This window comes from Suncus etruscus, chromosome 17 (genome assembly GCF_024139225.1).
Source record: "Suncus etruscus isolate mSunEtr1 chromosome 17, mSunEtr1.pri.cur, whole genome shotgun sequence".
NCBI classification, from domain to species: domain Eukaryota; kingdom Metazoa; phylum Chordata; class Mammalia; order Eulipotyphla; family Soricidae; genus Suncus; species Suncus etruscus.
Window position 1 is genome coordinate 30233458 of NC_064864.1, and position 23775 is coordinate 30257232.

The 23775-nt window shown below is 39.4% G+C and overlaps 1 protein-coding gene and 1 long non-coding RNA gene across 2 annotated transcripts in view; one reads left to right on the forward strand and one right to left on the reverse strand.

Moving 5' to 3' along the window:
* On the reverse strand, nucleotides 1-22562 carry LOC126033778 (uncharacterized). The gene is made up of 3 exons (XR_007504499.1): nucleotides 22543-22562; nucleotides 287-341; nucleotides 1-46 (listed from the first exon to the last, which is right to left on the reverse strand). It is a non-coding gene; the product is annotated as an uncharacterized LOC126033778 (long non-coding RNA).
* SHLD2 (shieldin complex subunit 2) overlaps nucleotides 16451-23775 on the forward strand; it is a 23517-nt gene continuing 16192 nt past the window's right edge. Inside the window, exons 1-4 of the mRNA XM_049790656.1 lie at nucleotides 16451-17590; nucleotides 18136-18243; nucleotides 21784-21975; nucleotides 22149-22283. Of these exons, the coding sequence (XP_049646613.1) occupies nucleotides 16468-17590; nucleotides 18136-18243; nucleotides 21784-21975; nucleotides 22149-22283 (1558 nt within the window). The 5' untranslated portion in view covers nucleotides 16451-16467. The remainder of the gene's footprint in view (nucleotides 17591-18135; nucleotides 18244-21783; nucleotides 21976-22148; nucleotides 22284-23775) is intronic.

Here is a 23775-nt window from a genome sequence, read left to right on the forward strand (position 1 = left end):
CCCCTGAGCTTCAGGAGAGATCTTTGAGCACTGCTGGGTATGATTCCTCAAAGCAAAAATAAAACTTGTAAAACTGATAAATTATATTAGCTCAGAAATTCAAAAATAAGATCTAAGTAGGTGAAATACTAAGCATAAACAAACCAGTATACATGTATATGTATGTATGTATTATGTGCCTATACATATTAGATCAAAGCATATCATGTTCATCTTACAAGCAATAGAAGAATAAAAGGCATATTAAATATTTGAAAATGACATATGAATTATGATGACTACTCACCATGAGAAATACAAGCTTGAGGATAATGGAATGATAATGGATGATAGTGGAAATGCTGAAAGGGAAAAAAATTCAAGTCAATTTATAATTATATTCAACAAAAATAAATTATAAAAATAAGGGTAAAACAGATTTATAGACATTAAGAAAATTAAAATAATTTGTGTTTAGTAGACCTGAAATGCCAAGAAATACTATAAAATATTCCATGAGTTAGATATAAAAGAGAATAGATAGAATCTTGATTCTTCAGAAAGAATGAAGGACAATAGGACCGTAGATAGAGTTCATCTATTTACCTTACAAATCTTTTTTTTTTTTTTAATTTTTGGGCCACACCCGGTGATGCCAGAGGTTACTCCTGGCTATGTGCTCAGAAATTGCTTCTGGCTCGGGGGACCATATGGGACTTCAGGGGACTCCTAGGTCAGCCATGTGCAAGGCAAACGACCTACCGCAGCACCACTGCTCCAGTCCCAACATACCTTACGAATCTTGACTGTGGGCTCAATTCCTGGCACTGAGGCACAGGATATGCCTCTAGCCATTAAGCACTGCTTGGGTGCACTACCACAACCACATTGACAGCAACCACCACAGCAACAACCAAAAGAAAAGAAGAAAGAAATGTCAAATATCTTTAGAAATACAGAGGGGAAAATGGTGCTTTTATTTATAATAATTACACAGAAACTATTGTTTATGTAAAACAAAATATTTTTTTTGTTTTGGGGCCACACCTGGCTGTGCTTAGGGGTTATTCCTGCCTCTGTGGTCAGAAATCACTCCTGGCTTGAGTGACCATATGGGACCATATGGGAGGCCAGGATTCAAACCCAGGTCTGTCCTGGATTGGCCACATGCCAGCAAATGCCGTACTGCTGTGCTATCTCTCTGGCCCCATAAAACAAAAATATTAATAGAATATATGTAGGCTTGCCAGAAAATAAATAAAAAAATGAATATATGTAGGCTTTTAGAATTTATATAGATATTATAAAAATAGAGCTTATGGGGCCGGCGAGGTGGCGCTAGAGGTAAGGTGTCTGCCTTGCAAGCACTAGCCAAGGAAGGACTGTGGTTCGATCCTCCAGCATCCCATATGGCCCCCCCCAAGCCAGCGACAATTTCTGAGCACTTAGCCAGGAGTAACTCCTGAGCATCAAACAGGTGTGGCCCCAAAAAAGAAAAAAATAGAGCTTATATATAGAAGTAGTATAAAACCATAATAATTCAAAAAATGCATATACAGTTTCATATTCTCTGGGGTCAGAGTGGGCACAGTGGGTAGGGCATTTTGCCTTGTAACAGCCAACCTGGGTTTGATCCCCAACATCTCATGTTCTCCTGAGCACTAAGAGGAGGGATTTCTTCATTAGTTTTTTTTTTTGTCACACCTTTTAGTGTAGAGGGGTTACTCCTGCTTCTGCACTCAGGAATTATTTGGCTAGTGCTCAGGGGGACCATCTGGGTTCTGGGGATCGAACTCAGGTCCTCTATGTGCAAGGCAAACACCCTACCTGCTATACTATTTTTCCAGCTCCTATATTTCTTTTTAAATTTAATTTAGAGAGGATGGTGGGTACACTAGTGATGACTGTATTGTTGCAATTGTGTGCATGAGAAATCATTAAGAGTATTGCAAACTATGTGCTGGAGCAGTGGCGCAAGCTGTAGGGCTTTTGCCTTGCTATGCACTAACCTAGGACAGACCACTGTTCCATCTCCCAGCATCCTATATGGTCCCCCAAGCCAGGAGTGGTTTCTGAGCGAATAGCTAGGAGTAACCCCTGAGCATCACTGGGTGTGGACCCCCCCAAAACAAAGACAGAAACAAAAAAGGTATTGTAAACTACAGAGTCTCAATAAAAAATTATAATTTAATGGGACAGTGCAGTAGCACAGTGGGTCTGTGTAGCACATTTTTCTTGCACGGCCGATCTGGGTTTGATCCCTGGCATTCAATATGGCCCCCCAAGTCAGCCAAGAGTAATTTATGAGCACAGAGCCAGGAGCAACCCCTATGCACTGCCTGGTGTGGCCCCAAACCAAAACCAAACAAATAATTTATTCATGTCTTCCAAGTAGTGCTTTGGAAGCCTGGGAGCTACTCCCAGAAATCTTGACCAATTTGGCCCAGTGGCTCAATGTGTGATTCAGTTCTGTGAGGTGATGCTACTTGGGCCCAGCAGTGCTGAGGTCCTAGTAGAGCTGGGTAGAACTTGTGTCTTTGTATATGAAAGGTGTGTACCCTTGTACACTTTGATCTTGTACTTTGATCTCTCCCATTCCTTGCTTATCTTAACCAACATATTTTTGGTAATTACTTTGTATTATCTTGCATTAGCTTGCATATGATTCTAATTCATTAAAAATATTGGGCCCGGAGAGGTAGCACAGCGGTGTTTGCCTTGCAAGCAGCCCATCCAGGACCTAAGGTGGTTGGTTGGAATCCCGGTGTCCCATATGGTCCCCCGTGCCTGCCAGGAGCTATTTCTGAGCAGACAGCCAGGAGTAACCCCTGAGCACTGCCGGGTGTGGCCCAAAAACCAAAAAAAAAAAAAAAAAATTAACCTAGGGGCCAGAGCCCGCTGCTGTCCTAGGAAGGACTGCGGTTCGATCCCCCAGCATACCATATGGTCCCCCAAGCCAGGAGTAATTTCTGAGTGCAGAGCCAGGAGTAACCCCTGAACATCACTGGGTGTGACCCAAAAACAAACAAACAAACAAAATTAACCTAAATGTAATTTAAAACTTAAATTTAAAATGTAAATGTAAACTTAAATTTAAAATGTCAGCCATTGTTTGAGGCATTATAATCTGTTTATTTCTTTTGCAAATAAAATAATAGAAGTATTAGGAAGACTAGAAAATAGCTTAAGCAATTGAGCACATATATATCATATCCTGGGTTTTATGCTTTATCTCCATTACTACATACCTACATTCTTTTCTCCCACTGTTTATTCCTCACAGCACCACTAGATTTAGTCCTATTTGTCCTGATGGAATTGCTATGAGTTATTAGGCCTGCACTCCTGGCTGGCCTAATAGTTCATTGCAGGGAGGACTCCAGAACCTCCAGAGTACTGCTGGATGTGGGCCCTGTTAAAAAAAAATTAGAAGTCATAATGTATATACCTTTTGTCAGTTAAGTTCATATTGGGTGTTTATTACAAGAAAATAATTGAGAATTATGGTAGGGGCCAGAATGATAGCACAGTAGTAGGGTGTTTGCCTTGCATGCTGCCTATTTGGGATGGATCTAGGTTCGATCCCCAGCATTCCATATGGCTCCCTGAGCCTTCCAGGAGCAATTTCTGAACACAGAGCCAGGAGTAACTCAGGTGTAATCCAAAAACCAAAAAAAAAAAAAAAAAAAAGAGAGAGCGAGAGATATGCTAATTACCCCAAATAATTGCATTAATGACTATACTAGTGACAATTTAGGAACAAATGAATAGAGATTAATGGCTGATTAAATTCTACATGAAATTTAGTTAGCACTGAAAATGTTTAGGAAGATTATAGCAGGGCCGGAGAGATAGCATGGAGGTAAGGCCTTCTGCCTTTCATGCAGAAGGTCATCGGTTCGAATCCCGATATCCCATATGGTCCCCCGGGCCTGCCAGGAGCGATTCCTGAACATAGAGCCAGGAGTAACCCCTGAGCAATGCCGGGTGTGACCCCCACCCAAAAAAAAAAAAAAAGGAAGATTATAGGTTGACACAGAAGGGTAGACACATTGAAGTAGCTAGAATATTATTTTAATTTTATGATTATAACTATAAAAATTGGGGCTGGAGAGATAGCATGGAGGTAGGGCATTGCCTTGCATGCAGAAGGACAGTGGTTCGAATCTGGTATCCCATAAAGTTCCCCGAGCCTGCCAGGATCGATTTCTGAGCAAAGAGCCAGGAGTAATCCCTATGCACTGCCAGGTGTGACCCCCCCAAAAAAAAATCATTATGTTCTATATGTATGTATACACACAAATATATAACACATTTGAAATAAATATATTTACAATTCATGTTTTAAAATATAAAAAAATAATTATTGTGGTCACATTGATTTCTCAGAGTATGAATGTTGATGTGTCCTATGGGTAAAATATACTAGGCCTATCATCAAAGTGCCAGTATCTCTCCCCCACATTCCATCACCCCTTTCAGGTCACTGCCCTCTCTCTTTTGTTATCTTAGTTCTTTGGTCAAGTCTAAGGGTTTGTGGGCCAGAGAGTGCAGAGAGTAGGACACTTACTTCCATGTGACCCACCCAGATTCAATCCCTAGTATTCCTTACAGTCCTTTGAGCACTGCCAGCAGTAGCATTTTCAGGTATCGCCCCAAAGCAAAATAAAACAAAATGAAGAAACAGATTGTGTTTGGTTTCATTAGAAAGTTTTTATGGGGCCGGGCGGTGGCGCTGAAGGTAAGGTGCCTGCCTTGCCTGCGCTAGCCTTGGAAGGACCGCGGTTCGATCCCCCGGTGTCCCATATGGTCCCCCAAGCCAGGAGCAACTTCTGAGCACATAGCCAGGAGTAACCCCTGAGCGTTACCGGGTGTGGCCCAAAAAACCAAAAAAAAGAAAAAAAAAAAAAAAAAAAAAAAAAAAAGAAAGTTTTTATTCTATAATGGCTTGTGATTTGTTTGTTTCCTCAGGTATATGTATTGAATTTTCAGGATTTAACATTTCTTGAAGAACTACTTTATGCCCATCCTACAACAACACTAAAGGTTAGGGATAGATGTTGGTTGCTCTCATTTTTTTCAAATAAGGAAATTTGATTGTCACTTGACATACATACAGAAATTTAATTTTTATGAATGTCTTAAAATTTTTACAAATAATATAATGAATCCCATGTAACAGTTCAACTATCTATTTTGTGGTTTCTGGTCACACCAGTGACTCGGTTACTCTTGGCTCTGCACTCAGAAATTACTCCTGGCAGGTTCCAGGGACCATAGGGATGCAGGGGATCAAATCTGGGTCAGCTTCGTGCTGTGGTAAGGCAAATGCCCTACCCACTGTGCTATCTCTCATGTCCAACAGATCAACTGTCTTAAAAAACAATTTTCAGATTTTTAGTAAGTTGTAAAGGAAAATTTTTTACATAGTACTTACCCCAAACCCATGCTTATAATTACATTGCTATGCTGTCTCTTCATTTTGTTATTTGATGATATGAGCAAGAATATAAAGCTTAGAGTTTTTGATAAAATAAATATGGATGGGTATTTTAATAGTGTGATTTTGGTTGGTAATAAGATAAAGTCCTCTTATTAAACCACATGTATTTTATAATAATCATTTGTAGTTGGGAGTGCTCTGCAAAAACAAAATCTGCTGATACAGTTCTTCCTGTTTTATAAATCTTTGACCCATTCATCAGACTCTGACCACTCTAAAGATAAAGGGTTATGGTTGTATTGGTCTATCTGACTGAACTGGCCTTTTACAGATTGAGAAATTTTGTAAATTATTAACTACGGTAATGGATATGTACTTGCAAGTTTCATCTGGTATCTTAATGAGCTTTAACCCTCTGAATTCATCTAAAACATGAGATGGTATGTGTTGTCCATATATGTGTTGTCCAGTATATTTTTGCTAAAAATAAAATATTTTATCTTCCCCTTCAACACATCTTATCCTTCTGCTTATGAACACACTCACAACTTCTATACTAGCAGCCTTAGGTATATACTTAAAATTCTTTATATATATATATATATTATTTAAACACCTTGATTACATACATGATTGTGTTTGGGTTTCAGTCATGTAAAGAATACCACCCATCACCAGTGCAATGTTCCCATCACCAATGTCCAAAATCTCCCTCCTCCCCACCTGACCCCCGTCTGTACTCTAGACAGGCTTTCCATTTCCCTCATACATTCTCATTATTAGAACAGTTCAAAATGTAGTTATTTCTCTAACTAAACTCATCACTCTTTGTGGTGAGCTTCCTGAGGTGAGCTGGAACTTCCAGCTCTTTTCTCTTTTTTTTTTTTTTTTTTGGTTTTTGGGTCACACCCGGCAGTGCTCAGGGGTTACTCCTGGCTGTCTGCTCAGAAATAGCTCCTGGCAGGCACGGGGGACCATATGGGACACCGGGATTTGAACCAACCACCTTTGGTCCTGGATCGGCTGTTTGCAGGCAAACGCCGCTGTGCTATCTCTCCGGGCCCCAGCTCTTTTCTCTTTTGTGTCTGAAAATTATTATTGCAAGAATGTTTTTCATTTTTCTTAAAACCCATAGATGAGTGAGACCATTCTGCGTTTTTCTCTCTCTCTCTGACTTATTTCACTCAGCATAATAGATTCCGTGTACATCCATGTATAGGAAAATTTCATGACTTCATCACTCCTGACAGCTGCATAATATTCCATTGTATAAATGTACCACAGTTTCTTTAGCCATTCGTCTGTTGAATACTCAGAAAATGTTTCCCAGACATACTTAAAATTCTTAAAAATTTACATGACCCTACTTTCTAGTCAACTTTTTTGGAAGAAGGGACACTTTTCTGGGATATATATTTAGACAAATATATGAAGGTATATTAAAGTAATCATTATATACAAATAATCTTGTGTTTTATAGAACTTTGATTTATTTCTGACATCTCTAGTCCTAGGAGATCTCTGAATTTTCTAAACTTCTTTGTGTCATCCCATTGGCTTCCCTATTTTGCCCTACAGGACAGTAGGGCTCCGAATCTTAGAAGCGATGGCTCATGACCTTATATGTCATACCAAACTTGATTATACAGAATGTAATTTAATCTGGACACAGGGTCATTTAGTCAGATATTACCTTCAAGAAAGATACTAAATAAAACATTACCTTTTATTTAGTTAGGTGTTATCAAATATAGTGATACTAGAAATATAAGTGATATGATATTCAGTGGTTGGTTCATTTAGGTTGGTAAAACATAGTTGGAGATATATATACATATATATTTTTTATACATATATTTAAAGTACTGTTTCAGTGATTCTGGTTTTTGTTTTGTTTTGTTTTGTTTTAGTTTTTGGGTTACACCCGGCAGCGCTCAGGGGTTACTCCTGGCTCCACGCTCAGAAATCACTCCTGGCAGGCTCGGGGGACCATATGGGATGCTGGGATTTGAACCTTCTGCATGAAAGGCAAATGCCTTACTTTTATGCTATCTCTCTGTCCCTCTATTTCTTTGTTTTTTGATTTTTGAACCATACCTGTTGGCTCTGAACTGAGATCACTCCTGGCAGGATTGGGGGACCATATGGGATGCCAGGAATCAAACCTGGGTCGACTACATGCAAGGTAAACACCCTACCTGCTGTGCTATTATTCTGCCCTGTGTCAATAATTTTCAGGGAGTTTACCAGCAGTGCTCAGGACCTATAGACTTCTTTTTTTATTTGTTTTGTTTTTGTTTTTGTGTTTGTTTTTGGGCCATACCTAGTGATGCTTGGGGTTTTCTCCTGTCTATGCACTCAGAAGTCATTCCTGGCTTGGGGGACCATATGAGATATTGGGGATCGAACCCAGGTTCGTCCTGAGTCAGCTGCATGCACGGCAAACGCTCTACCCCCACTGCCGTGCTATCGCTCCGGCCTCCCCATAGGCCTCTTTAGTGTGGGCTTGACTGATGCTTATCCTGAAGATGCTATATGAATTTAGCTGTTATCAAGGCTATTCTAGCAATGCTTAGAATTACCATGGGTTATCAGGGCTACAGATAGCATTGTTCAGGGAATTGTGTGTTGCTGGTAATTGAACCTGGGGCCTCATACATGCCAGACAGGTGCTCTAGCCTTTTGAGCTATCTTCCTGGATACCAAACATAATTGCATATTTAGTTGTTAAATGAATGAATGATATTAGAAGAAATTCTGTGGAGTTAAGTGGAATGAAAAGGAGGGGTCAAGGAAAAGGAGGAAAGAGGAAAGGGATCTGAGAGGTATGTTGTTAAGAAAAGAAGTACACTAGAAACCAATGAGTTTCATAAATGAAGTATACAAGTACTGATTTGACAGTTTGGATTTTGTTGTCGTCTTAAAAGAGAAAATACAAGTGAGATTGCAGGGTATTTAGGAGAAAATGTTAATTGAAGACAGAGAAGCAGTGAGTGTCTTTAAATATTTTGGAAATAACATGAAGCGGGTCTGGCCTGTGGTTAAGGCAATTAAATACTGCTTTCTTGACTCCTATGCTGGAGTAGGAGGTAGGAATGACTTGGAGAGTTTATTTAATCCATTTAATAAACATTATTACAATTTTGTCATAAGTGTCTAAAGAACTTATGAAAAAAAGTATATAGGGTCAGAGTTCTACTCTGGTTGAACTGACCTACATTTTGCCCTTCTATAAATAGTTCTACATTTAAGTCTGGTAGCCCAGTATCACCATTTTACGATTGTCATATAATCTCTCCCATTAGACTCTAACCTCTTTCCTGTTGCTGTTGAAATTGCAATGCCTAGCTTAATGCTGTCACAATGAGTATTTTACACGAATGATTGAATGAATAAACTAATATCTGTCTCTTAAGCACAAAGTAATTATAATTTTATAGTCAGAATAAAAAAGATAGATTGTTTTAGAAAAGGGAGTTTGATAGTTTCAAATGGAAGCAAATGAGCTGAAAACTGACCTTTGATTTTGACAATTAAAATTGCTTTTTATTTTTTTTTAAATTTTTATTTTTAGGGCCCGGAGAGATAGCACAGCGGCATTTGCCTTGCAAGCAGCCGCTCCAGGACCAAAGGTGGTTGGTTCGAATCCCGGTGTCCCATATGGTCTCCCGTGCCTGCCAGGAGCTGTTTCTGAGCAGACAGCCAGGAGTAACCCCTGAGCACTGCCGGGTGTGGCCCAAAAAAAAAATTTTTTTTTTATTTTTAATTATGAGAACAAAGATGCAAAGAAAGAGGACAAGGTAAAGTTACAGTAGAAGAACAATCACCCATAAACAAAACTCTCAGAAGTCCCCTTGCTGATATCTTAACTTTGAAGTTTCAGCCAAAGAACATTAAGAAAAATAAAACAGAACTCATGTACAATTACTTTGTCCCACAAGTCTCCAGATTGTCTCTTCTATTTTATATATATATATATGTATGTATATATATCTATATATACATACATATATATATATATTTTTTTTTTGTTTTGTTTTGTTTTGTTTTTGGTTTTTGGCTTCTGGGCCACACCTGGTGGTGTTCAGGGGTTACTCCTGGCTGTCTGCTCAGAAATAGCTCCTGGCAGGCACGGGGGACCATATGGGACACCGGGATTCAAACCAACCACCTTTGGTCCTGGATCGGCTGCTTGCGAGGCAAATGCCGCTGTGCTATCTCTCCGGGCCCTTGATAAATTTTTTGAACCTAGATTTTTGCTGTACTATTTGGATCCCCCTAGTGACCATTATAAAAATAACACATAAATGTAAAACAGATCCACAGATCTTACTCCTTTTTCTTTTCATAAGAATAAGATGAGGGGCCGGGAAGGTGGCGCCGGAGATAAGGTGTCTGCCTTGTAAGCGCTACCAAGGAACGGACCGCGGTTCGATCCCCCGGCGTCCCATATGGTCCCCCCAAGCCAGGGGCGATTTCTGAGCACATAGCCAGGAGTAACCCCTGAGCATCAAACGGGTGTGGCCCAAAAAAAAAAAAAAAAAAAAACCAAAAAAAAAAAAAAAGAATAAGATGAACGGGGGGGCCGGGCGGTGGCGCTGGAGGTAAGGTTCCTGCCTTGCCTGCGCTAACCTAGGACGGACCGCGGTTCGATCCCCCGGCGTCCCATATGGTCCCCCAAGAAGCCAGGAGCAACTTCTGAGCGCATAGCCAGGAGTAACCCCTGAGCGTCACAGGGTGTGGCCCAAAAACCAAAAAAAAAAGGAAAAAAAAAAAAAAAAAAAAAAGAATAAGATGAAGGGCCCGGAGAGATAGCACAGCGGCGAGATGCGGCGTTTGCCTTGCAAGCAGCCGATCCAGGACCAAAGGTGGTTGGTTCGAATCCCGGTGTCCCATATGGTCCCCCGTGCCTGCCAGGAGCTATTTCTGAGCAGACAGCCAGGAGTAACCCCTGAGCACCGCCGGGTGTGGCCCAAAAACTAAAAAAAAAAAAAAAAAAGAATAAGATGAAGATGGATATATGGTATGGTAATTAATGATAACTAGTCCTTTGAATATTTTTTGCTGTACTACGCTATAGTGCCCAGGATCATTCCTAGTAGTTCTTAGAGAACCAAATGTGTTGCCAGGGATCAAATCCTGGTTGACTGCTTGCTCTACTATCTCTGGCCTTTTTGCTTTGATTATTATGGGTCTAAATTTACCATAATTTTGTCTTTTAATATTAACTTATTTAAATTGTTTAAATTTTAGTATATATATTTGTTCTTACTACTCATATATTTACAGCTATCATTATTATTCTCAAATCTTTTTTGTTGTTGTTGTTTTTGGGTCACACCTGGCAGTGCTCAGGGGTTATTCCTGACTCTGTGCTCAGAAATTGCTCCTGGCAGGCACGTGGGGGGATCATCTGGGATGCCAGGATTCGAACCACCATCTGTCCTGGAGTGGCCGCATGCAAGGCAAATGCCCTACCGCTGTACTATCTCTCCGACCGTATTCTCAAATCTTTTTCGTTTTTATTTTATTATTATTTTTTTGGTGGTGCTCAGGACTTACTCCTGTTTCTGTACTCAGGGATAACTCCTGGCAGGATTCTGGGGACCATACATGGTGCTGTGGATTGAACCTGACTCTACTGTGTACAAGGCAAGCATCCTATCCCAACTTCCTTATCACTTTGGCCTTATTTACAGTCCTTATTCTGAAGTGTTATACTTAAACTTAAGTTTATATAGCTATTGGAACATTATATTCAGTTTGAGGATTTTAAAAGAAAAGCCTAAATTACCAGACTAAAACATATTCATTGATTATGAAAATAGCACATGTTAATTATTCACTATAACAAGACTTTAAAAATATAAGAATCTTTTAAAAATCATCCTTAATCTAACTTTTAATGTTTTCTTTCTAGGAATTTTTTGTATTATGAAATACTTTGAGGGCCGGAGTGATAACACAGAAGTAGAGCATTTGCCTTGCATGCGGCTGATCTGGGTTGGACTTAGCTTCGATCCCCAGCATTCCATGTGATACTCGGAGCCCGCAGGAGCAATTTCTGAGTGCAGAGCCAGGAGTAACCCCTGAGTGCCACCATATATGGCCCAAAAACCTAAATAAATAAATAAATACATAAATAAATAAATAAATAAATTGAATAAAAAATAATTCTGAACAACATAAAGAATACTTTTGTAGTCAAACATAGGTAAAAAATATGTAAAAGGTGTTCAGTCCAGTTAAAGTCTTTTATATACCATCTATCTATCATCTTTCCATTACTATCTCCCAAAGGTAATCACAATCTTGAATTTAGTGTTTATTTTTTAATGTATTTAAAATCTCAGTATATGGGGCCAGAGAAATAGTGATGCACGCAAATGACCCAGGATGGGCCTGGGTTCAATCTACAGCATCCAATATGGTCGCACAAGCCTGCCAGGAACAATTTCTGAGCACAGAGTCAGGAATAACCCTTGAAAGCTGCTGGGTGTGGCCCAGACCCCCCCCCCCCCAATTTTTTTTAAAATCTCAGTATATGTTGTACCATAAGTTATATATTCTTCAAAAAATTTTATGAAAAAATTGTAATATGTATTCACATGACTTATGGTTATTTATTTTTGCTACCTTCTTTGGGGAGGTCTCCTAAGGGGGTGTCCAGGGACCCTGGGATCACTTCCAGAAATTCTCATTCAACTGGGCCAGATGGTTCAGTGGTAGGGCCCTGGCATGTGATGCTGCTTGGGACATATTTTGCAAACCTTTCACAGTAATTATTTTTTTTTGTTTTCTTTCTTTCTTTTTCTTTTTTTTTTTGGTTTTTGGGCCACACCCGGCAGTGCTCAGGGGTTACTCCTGGCTGTCTGCTCAGAAATAGCTCTTGCCAGGCACGGGGGAACCATATGGGACACCGGGATTTGAACCAACCACCTTTGGTGCTGGATCGGCTGCTTGCAAGGCAAACACCGCTGTGCTATCTCTCCGGGCCCCTTTCACAGTAATTATGTTTTTCTTAAGAGATCGTCATTTTCTGTTAAGCTGATAGTATTTATTATATTATTTTGGGTTTGTTAGTTTCCGGTCACTGTTTTGGGGTCTTATCTGATGAAGCTGAGAACTTTCTCCTGGCCCTGTGTTCAGCGATCACTCTTGGCATGCTCAGGGGACCCATATGCAGTGCTAGGGATCGAACCTAGAAAGATTGCATTCAAGAAAATCATTCTACCCACTGTACTATCTCTCCAGTGCTAGAAATTACTTTTTGAAGGTCATTTATGGCCAAGAAGAGGTATGGTTTTTGTTTGTTTTGAGATCATATCCAGAAGTATTCAGGAGTTACTTTTGATTCTGCACTCAGGAATCACTCCTGGCAGGCTCTAAGGGACAATTTGGGATGTTGAAGATCTAACTTGGGTCAGCCTTGTGCAAGGCAAACGCTCTAACCGCTGTACTATTGCTCTAACCCTAGAGGTATGATTTTTATTTTCAGTAAACTTGAATGCTTACTTGAATTTACTTGTACTAAGTGCCACAATAGTTAAGTTTAAGTTAGGATGTTTATTTATTATTATTAATTTTATGGCTTTTTTTTGTTTGTATTTTGTTTTTGTTTTTGGGCCACACCGGGCAGTGCTCAGGGGTTACTCCTGGCTATCTGCTCAGAAATAGCCCCTGGCAGGCACAGGGGACCATATGGGACGCCGGGATTCAAACTAACCACCTTAGGTCCTTGGTTGGCTGCTTGCAAGACAAACGCAGCTGCGCTATCTCTCCAGCCCCTATTTTTGGCTTTTGGACCACACCTGGCAGCGCACAGAGGTTACTCCTCCTGGCTCTGCACTCAGAAATATCTTCTGGCAGGCTCGGGGAACCATATGGGATGCCTAGAATCAACCCAGTGAGTTGCCCGTGTGCAAAGCAAACGTCCTACCACTGTGTTATTGCTTTGGCCCCTAATACCAAATATATATATATTTGGTATTTGGGTCACACCTGGCAGTGCTCAGTGCAAAGCAAACGTCCTACCACTGTGTTATTGCTTTGGCCCTTAATACCAGATATATATATATATATATATATATATATATATATATATATATATTTGGTCACACCTGGCAGTGCTCAGGGGTTACTCCTGGCTCTATGCTCAGAAATCGCTTCTGGCAGGCTCGGGAGACCATCTGGGATGCCAGGATTCGAACCACTGTCCTTCTGCAATGCAAGGCAAACACCCTACCTCCATGCTATCTCTCCGGCACCCCTAATTTATATTTTAATGACAATTAAGAAATTTAAAAAAAAACAGGGCTGGAGCGGTGGCACAAGCGGTAAGATGTTTGCCTTACACGTGCTAACCTAGGACAGACTGCAGTTGGATCCCAGATGTCCCATATGGTCCCCCAAGTCAGGAGCGATTTCTGAGCACATGGCTAGGAGTAACCCCTAAGCATCACTGGGTGTGGCCCCAAAACCAAAAACCAAAAAAAAAAAAAAAAAAAACCTCCCCCCAAAAAAAATTTATGAAGAAATTTAAAATACAATGCTAGGGAAGTAGCTCAAGTGATAGAGGAAATGCTTAGTGCATGGGTGCATGCATGCGTGTGTGTGTGTGTGTGTGTGTGTGTGTGTGTGTGTGTGAATCTCTGGCACCACATGACCTTAAGCACTACTTTAGATGGTCTCCTGGCCCCAGGCACCATATTTCTGGGGTTGAGTACCAAACCATCAGGCCAAATATTTATATAGGGGGAAGGAGGAAAAAAATATTGTGCTAATAGATTAGAATGAAGTCATTTGTACATTATCTTTTTGTTTGTTTGTTTTTGTTTTGGGGCCACACCCAGCAGCACTCAGGTTATTCCTGGCTCTGTTCTCTGGAATAATTCCTGGTGTTGCTTGGGGGACCACATAGAATGCCAAGGATTAAATCTGAGTTGGATGAATGAAAGGCAAGTGCCCTGCTTGCTGTATTTTCTCTCTAGCCCCTCATTTGTACATATCGAAGACAACTTCAATTTTTCTGTGTGTGTGTGTGTGTTACTCCTTGCTTTGCACTCAGAAATTGCCTGTGTGTGTGTGTGTGTGTGTGTGTGTGTGTGTGTGTGTGTGCTACTCCTTGCTTTGCACTCAGAAATTGCCCCTGGCAGGCTCCAGGGACCATGGGATGCCAGGAATTGAACCGAGTCGGTTCTATGTTGGCCATGTGCTAGGTAGACACCTTACCACTGTGCTATCGCTCCAGCCCCTTTCTATTATATTTTAACTGTATTCCGATTTGAGTAATTAAAATTTGTCTTGGGTTGGGAACTCTAAATTTATAATCTGTGATGTAGAACAGAATATAAAGATGACCTTAATATAATTAAAACATAACTTTACTCCCGTTTTTTTACTGACTTGCTATTTAAAATGTGCAAGTTTATATAACATAACTAAACTAACTAAACTAAACATACTAAGAATTTACTCATTTAATACTAGTATTCTTGAATTTTTTAACCCTAAAGATATGTGAGGAGCTAGAGAGAGAATACAGCAGGTAGGAAGTTTGGCTTGTATGTGGCTGGCCAGGTTTAATCCCCAGCATTGCATATGGTTCCCAAGCACTATATTCCCAAGTTCAGAGCCAGAAGTGAAATAAACCTTGAGCACCACTGGCCTGGGTGCCTCTCCCAAAAGAAACTGTGTGAACATTTTTTGTTGCTATTTTTTTTTTTTTTTGGTTTTTGGGCCGCACCCGGCGGTGCTCAGGGGTTACGCCTGGCTGTCTGCTCAGAAATAGCTCCTGGCAGGCACAGGGGACCATATGGGACACCCGGGATTCTAACCAACCACCTTTGCTCCTGGATCGACTGCTTGCCAGGCAAATGCCGCTGTGCTATCTCTCCGGGCCCTGTTGCTATTTTTTCTATGCTTTTTTATACATTAATTAATTTTATGATTAACTGGAGTATGAAATAATTTTTATTATGTATCAGGTTGTGCTCATAATTTTTATGAGTAGTGGGCTTTTCTAGCAATACTCAGAGAACCAAGAGATCATTTGGGGCAATATTTTGCCAACTGATGGTTCAATGCTAAGATCTAAAGACGCTGATGGCCAATATCCAGGACTATACCTGGTAGTGTTCAAAGGCCATGTACTTCTTGGGATTTAACCTGGAACCCTAAGCTTGCAAGGCATCACGCCAGCCCTTTGGCCTACTTTCTTGTCCTTCAAGTCATAGTTTATATTACATTTGCTTTTGACATTATCAGGTTAATGTCAATATATAAAAGCTGGGGCAGGAGCTATAGCACAGCAGGTAGGGTGTTTGTCTAGCATGCTGCTGACCCAGGACAGACCTGGGTTCGATCCATGGCATCCCATATAGTCTCCCAAGCCTGCCAGGTGTAATGATTTCTAAGTGCAAAGCCAGTAGTAACCCTGAGCACTGCCAGGGTTTTTAGTTTTTGACAAAAACCAAAAACCAAACAAAACAAAAAAAGTAAAAGCTTACTAATAGGGGCCGGAGAGATAGCATGGAGGTAAGGCGTTTGCCTTTCATGCAGGAGGTCATCGGTTCGAATCCCGGCGCCCCATATGGTCCCCTGTGCCTGCCAGGAGCAATTTCTGAGCCTGGAGCCAGGAATAACCCCTGAGCACTGCCAGGTGTGACCCAAAAACCAAAAAAAAAAAAAAAAAAAAAAAAAAAAAAAAAAAGCTTACTAATAAACTGTTCATTTTAGATTTTTCTTTTTTCTTTTTTTTCTCAGAAACCATGAATGGAAGATCTCAAGTTCACATTTTTTGGGGTGCTCCAATTAGTTCATTAGAAATGACAGTGCCACAGGAATCAACTTCTTTACCTTCCACTGCTGATCCTTGGAAAAAAGTTCAGCTTTTTTTACATCCAAAGAATGAAGACTACAAGCATACTCTTGAATATGATCAAGTAACATATGCTGTTGGCCCAACAAATTCTGTGAATAAATCTGCTGATGTGGAAGATAATAAAATACAGACTCTAAAATCCCAGACAATTCACCCCTTTGGAATGAGTGTTAAAAATAATTCTGAGGAGAAAAAGTATCAAAAGCTTTTCAGTGAAGAACATAAAGACCAGTCAAATAAATGTGATCAGAACTTTCAAAATAATTCCTTTCAGTTAGATCATAAGTACGAAACTCTACCAAATTTGGAATATGATACTAAACAGATTAACGTAGGCCCAGGAACAACAGAAACAAAATGCATATCAACAGAATATCATGAAATAGGAAACAAAAATTTGAAGCTCTTTTCTTCTGATAGATTAGATAAGCCTACCTCTGCGGGAGCAGAGGTCTCAAATCTTAAGGTATCAACTGATACCGAATTTCTCAGTATAATGACCTCCAGCCAAGTTGCTTTTTTAGCTCAAAGGGAGTATGAAAGGCAAAATCCTATAAATAAAGAGGCCATAAACTTGGAGATTGAATCAAAGGCAAATTGTGAAAAAATAAGAGGAACTGAAGAGAATTTGATCCAGCCTAAGGAAGATCTTGCAGGTTATGAAAACGAACAAACCCAAGCATATTCTCTTGAACTTTTTAGTCCTGTTTGTCCTGAAACAAAAAGTTGCCATAGTCACAGGAAGTCTGATAAAGATCTTAAAGGAAGTACGGCATCTCAACAGGTTTTTTCTTTTGAAGATAAACTGCCACCAAATGAGATATATATTGAGTCATGCAACTCAGGGATATTGGTTTCACAAATAAATACTTTTCACAAAAGTTCTGGTAAAAGAAGTTGTACCTCTCGAGATAAAATGGGCCTCTCTAAAGCTAAATCGAAAGTTCTCCCAGTAGCTAAGAAATTTAAGTTAATTTCTAATGTAAGAGATTCTACTGTAGTGGTGAACCAGAGGAAGCTGTGTGGACTTAAGGGAATTAAAAACACATCATTAGTAAAAGATTGCTATTCTGAAAATCAGAAGTATAACTGTTTAGTTATGGTGTTATCGCCATGTCATGTGAAAGAAATAACTATAAAATCAGGACCAAATTCTGGCACGAAAGTGCCTTTAGCTACAATTGTGGTGACTGACCAATCAGAAATTCAGAAGAAGGTCCTTCTATGGAGGACTGCAGCATTTTGGGCACTGACATTGTCTATTGGAGATATCATATTACTCACAGGTGAGGTCATCTTGGTACATTGGTCATGTATTTTATTTTATCAGATTATGTGTTTCCCTCTCCCCTGCCCCAAACCCACTCTCTCTAAGCTGTTGGGACTTACTGTTCTTTTTTAACCATTGCCTCTCCTTGATTCTAGCATGATAGATCTCTGTAGCATTATTGTTGATTTCCTTATTATTAATAATGATATTATTGACAATCCAGTGCTTGCCTTTTATGGACCTTAGTTTCTATCTTTAATTCTATCCTTCTTGTCTACTTATTTCTACTTATTTGAGAAGCTTTCCTTTATACCTTTCTTATTTTTTTTTACCTTATTCTTATTTCTTTTTACCTTTTTTATTCAGTATATTAACATTTAGGTCATAGGTCAGGCTTTTTGTTTTCTTATGGTTTTGTCCATAGATTTATTATTAATACTAGATTTATTATTAATCCTTTAACATTATTCGTGGCATTAAGTGCATGCATAATATTTTGTCATGACTGATAACCACAGTATGAAGAAATTTGTGGCATAATAAAAAATTTTTCCCTTCTAGATGTTACTATTCATGAGGATCGTTGGGTTGATGAAATAGTACTGCAATCAACATTTACCAGTAAATTATTAAATCTTGGGAATTACTCATCTGTCCAGCCTGAAGAATGTAAGATACATTTTGAAAAAAATTTCTTAGTATTTAAAATATATACACATAGTAAGGTAAGGTGAGAGTTAAAAATGATAATTTAGGGGCCGGAGAGATAGTATGGAGGTAAGGCGTTTGCCTCTCATGCAGGAGGTCATCGGTTCGAATCCCGGCGTCCCATATATGGTCCTCCCGTGCCTGCCAGGAGCAATTTCTGAGCCTGGAGCCAGGAATAACCCCTGAGCACTGCCGGGTGTGACCCAAAAACCACAAAAAAAAAAAAAAAAAAAAAAAAAAAAAAAAAAAATGATAATTTAAGGACAGTGGCACAAGTGGTAGGGCATTTGCCTTGCACGCACTAATCTAGTATGAACTGCAGTTTAATCCCCCCCACATCCCACATGGTCCCAAGCCAGGAGCAATTTCTGAGTGCATAGCCAGGAATAACCATTGAGTGTCAATAGGTGTGGCTTCCAAAAGAAAAATAAATGATAATTTAAGGGCAAGAGAGATTGATCACACAGGGATAAATTGCTTTCCTTGTGTACAGCTGAGAACAATTTATTCTAGCATTGCATATGAAAGCTTCAGTGTAGTATAATAGAAATATGTTAGGATTTGGGGCCAGAGAGAGTAGGGAAGGGAAGGTATTTTCTTACCATGCACGTGACTGACCCTGGTTCTATCTTTGTCCTCACATATAGTCCATAAATGCTGCCAGGAGTGATTCCAGAGCACAGAACCAAGAGTAAACCATGGGGCTGGAGAGATAGCACAGCAATAGGGTGTTTGCCTTGCACGTGGCAGATGGACGGTGGTTCGGATCTCAGCTTCCCATATGGTTCCCCATTCCTGCCAGGAGCAATTTCTGAGCGCAGAGTCAGGAGTAACCCCTGCGAGGCCCCCCAAAAAACACACCTCTCTCTGGTGTGTTCTCCACCCCTACCACAGAGAGTGCTATTTATTTATTTATTTATTTATTTATTTATTTATTTATTTATTTATTTATTTGGGGAGTCACACTTCATAATATTCAGGGATCACTCCTGGTAAGGGACTAAATGTGGTGCTGGAGGTTAAACTGTTCAGCTGTTTGCAAGGCAAGCACCTTAACCCCTGTTCTATCTCTTCAGCCCTTAGAATAAGAATGTTAATAGAAGGAAGAAATTGTTGGAAAATTATTTTTATATTGAAACCAGTTCATCAATTCTGCTTTCTAAAAAAAATTTAAATGTGTTGCTTATATCTTTGGTCAACAAATCAATTATATTTAAACCTATTTCCCTTTTCTTCAAGGAAATTTTTTTGTTTTTTTGGATCACCCCCACTGGTATACTGTGCTTACTCCTGGCTCTGTACTCAGGAATTACTCCTTGTGGTGCTTGGGTGATCGATTGATCAAGGATTGTACCTGGGTCTGCTACATGCAAAGCAAATGCCCTACCTGCTGTATTACCACTCCAGTTCTTCTTCATAGAAATTTTAATCTGCAAAAATTCATCTATCAGTTACGGAGAGAGAGAGAGAGAATACAGCGGGCAAGGTGTTTGCCATTTATGTAGTCAACCCTGGTGATATCCCTAGCACAAATACAGTCCCTAAACCCCACCAGGAGTGATCCCTAAGTGTAGAGCCAGGACTAAGCCCTGAGCATTGCCATGTTTGGCTCCCTCAAAACAACAAACACACTTAACTGCATTTAAAATGTGTGTGTTTTGTGCTCGCTTCGGCAGCACGTATACTAAAATGTGTGTTTTGTTGTATTTCAATAAAAATAAGAAAGAGAAAAACACCTGGGCTAGAGCAATAGCACAGCGGGTAGGGTATTTGCTTTGCATATTGTCAACCCAGGTTTGTTCCCTGGCATCCTATATGGTCCCCTAAACCTGCTAGGAGTGATTCCTGAGTGCAACTGTGTGTAGCCTAAAGACAAAATGAAAAACAAAAAAACAAAACAAAAAAACCCCATCTAAATGGTATAATGATAAAAAAAAAATTAGCCAGTCTTTTTATTTATTTACTTTTTGTTTTTGGGTCGCACCCAGCAGTGCTCCACGGTTACTCCTGGCTCTATGCTCAGAAATCGCTCCTGACAGGCTCGGGGACCATATGGGATTCCAGGATTCAAACCACTGACCTTCTGCATGCAAGGCAAACACCCTACCTCCTTGCTATTTCTTCAGCCCGAAATAGTCAATCTAATAGTTAAGGTTATTCTATATTAAACACATACTCAAATGCTAAATGAGAGAGATAAAAGCTATCTCTGCTCAGGGGAAAGAGAAATCACTGACAGCTTGTACTGGTTGCTCTTCTGAATGGTATTTAAGTGGTCAGAAAAGAGGAGGACAGGGGCCGGAGAGATAGCATGAAGATAGAGGTAGGGCATTTGCCTTGCATGCAGAAGGATGGTGGTTCAAATCCCAGCATCCCATATGGTCCCCTGAGCCTGCCAGGAGCAAAAAGAGGACAGTGTTGCAAACAGTGAAATGGTGAGAATGGAGCCTAAGTGGTGCAAAAGAATAAGGCTTATTCAAATGACACAATGTATTATAGATGTGAAAAGCTAAGTGTCTTGGGGAAAAATGGCAGTGGTTGAGATAGTTGGTGAAGATGTGATCCAAACAAGCAAGAGCCAGGGGTTAGGGAGTTAATTGGAAATAAAAGGATGCTAAAACCAAAAATTAGCTGAACTATTAGCCTTGGTTGATAGGTATCAATAACAAAATAGAGTGAGAACAGAACAAATATTTTGGAGAATAATTGCTTTTCTATATTTTTCATTGATTAAAAAATGAGTATCTGAGGCCAGAGAAATAGCATGGAGGTAGGATGTTTGCCTTGCATAGAGAAGGACAGTGGTTTGAATCCTGGCATCCCATATTGTCCCCGAGCCTGTCAGGAGCGATTTCTGAGCCTAGAACTAGGAGTAACCCCTGAGCACTGCCAGGTGTGACCCAAAAACCAAAACAAATAAACAAAAATGAGTATTTGGGAGCTGGAGTGATAGCATAGCAGCAGGGCATTTGCCTTGCATGCGACTGACCCTGAACAGACCTGGGTTCAATCCCCGACATCTCTTATGCTCCCCCGTGCCTACCAGGAGCGATTTCTGAGCACAGAGCCAGGAGTATCCCCTGAGCGCCACCAGCTGTAGCCCAAAACCAAAAAAAAAAAAAGTATCAAGTTAAAGAATAATCTTAGGGCCCGGAGAGATAGCACAGCGGCGTTTACCTTGCAAGCAGCCGATTCAGACCAAAGGTGGTTGGTTCGAATCCCGGTGTCCCATATGGGTCCCCCGTGCCTGCCAGGAGCTATTTCTGAGCAGACAGCCAGAAGTGACCCCTGAGCACTGCCGAGTGTGGCCCAAAAACCAAAAAAAAAAAAAAAAAAAAAAAGAATAATCTTATATTTTGCACAAATGAAATAATGTTTTTATTTAATTACACTTTATAATATAGAATTATAGGAAAATACGGTATTAAGAAACTATAATGTCATCTTTTTTATATATATAATGTCATCATTCTTTAAAACTGTTTTATTCCCTTTCTTAAGATTCCAGTACAGTTAGTGTTACTGTACTTCAGGACTTACTGGCTTATGTGTCTTCAAGACATTCCTATCTCAGAGATCTTCAGAAGCATCCTCAGAAAATGAACAGAATTGAATTTGTAGAATTGGAGCAACTTCAGCCTGATATACTAGTCCATGCGGTACTAAGAGTTGTTGATATCACTATACTTACAGGTAAGTATTTTGAGCCCTTCCTTATTTTTATATTATTAAAAATTAATATTCAAATTGCCATGATATAAGATTTGATTGCTATTTTATATTTATCATTAAATGTTGAATTATGATAGTTTTACTATATTGTACATATTGTAAAGTATTGTAAAATATTTTTTTTCCTTTCATAGAAGCATTATACACGTATAGAGGACAGAAGCAAAGGAAAGTTCTGTTAACAGTGGAACAGGCCCAAGGTCAACATTATGTGCTGGTATTATGGGGTCCTGGAGCAGATTGGTACCCTCAACTTCAAAGGAAGAAAGGTAAATACATCAAAAAGAATTTAACCTATTTATACTTAGGTAAATGATTAATGCTTATGAAACCTAAGAAAAAGAATTTAAAGAAATTCAACCACATTTAAAATACATGTAATCGTTAAATATTCTTTTGCAGCTATTTTTTATTATAATATCTACCTCCTATATACAATTCAGTAATTGAATAAGTTCTTTATAATTAATGGTGGAAAAATAAAAACCAATAGTTGTTTTAATTTTTAAAAGTTCCTGTTTGTATTACCTTTTTAGTGAAGATTTTATCTCCTTCAAATAATGTTCTTTAAAAATTTCATCCTGGAGAAGCTTCTACAATTTTTATTCAGCCAAACTTCTTTAATAAATAAACCTCTCTGGTTATAAAGCCTATGTTAGGGGAGTTACATTAACTCTTTCAAGTCACATTGTTACTGTTTAATAAATTACCATGTACTGGGATTTTGTTCTAGTTATTTAAAAAATGTGGACTCTTAACTATCTATAGAATATTTATGGTTCCATTTTTATGTACAGTGCAGGTTAAAGCATTTTTATCTATTGAATAGAATTGCTCTTTTAATAGTATAATATTTTTATTTTTGTTTTTGAGTCACGCCCAGTGTCACTCAAGGGTTACTCCTAGCTCTGCCCTCAGAAATCACTCCTGGCAGCATCAGTGGACTATGTGGGATGCCAGGGATTGAACCCAGGTTGGCTGTGTGCAAGCCAAATGCCCTACCTGCTGTGCTATTGCTCCAGCGCCTAGTATCTTCTTTTTGATACTGTTAAATTCTTTAATAATCACAGAGATGGTTTAATTTAGGAAGTTTATTTAGGAATAATTTTTACTGCAAAATTAATTCAAAGATGTGTCAATCATTCTTTTTTATTATGGCTTAAGCAATAATTATGGTTAAACTAATGTTACACTAGTATTAATGTTCAAAAGAAAAAAATTTATTTGGGGGGGGGCTACACTCAAATGTGGAACTAATCCTTGCTCTGACCCTGATCAGGAGCCACTCTTGATAGTGCTTGCAGGACCATGTGGGATCGGACCCAGATCAGCCATGTACAAGGCAAACCCCCTACCTGCTGTTCTATCACTTCAGCCTTCAAAAAGAAATTTAAAACAATTCTCTGTTATACTAGAATTCTGGATTTTACCCAGAGGCAGCTGTCATCCCAGTGCTTGGGGGCCAATCCTATTGGTATTCAGGTGACAATTAGTGCATGGATCCTCAACATGCAAAGCATATGCTCCAGTTCATTGAACTAACTCTTAGGTCCCCAAATCATTTTTGTTTTGTTTTTACCCAAAAGAGTTAACATTTCTTCCCAAACTCCTGCTTACAAAAGAGGATCAATCACATCATCCCTGTTAAACATTAATAACCTATAACTAGAATTTGAGATAACTCTGGTTTTAGGCTTTTATGTTAGGATAAGACAATTACAAATATTTGTTTGGTTGAGAAATCTGACAAACATATGTCCG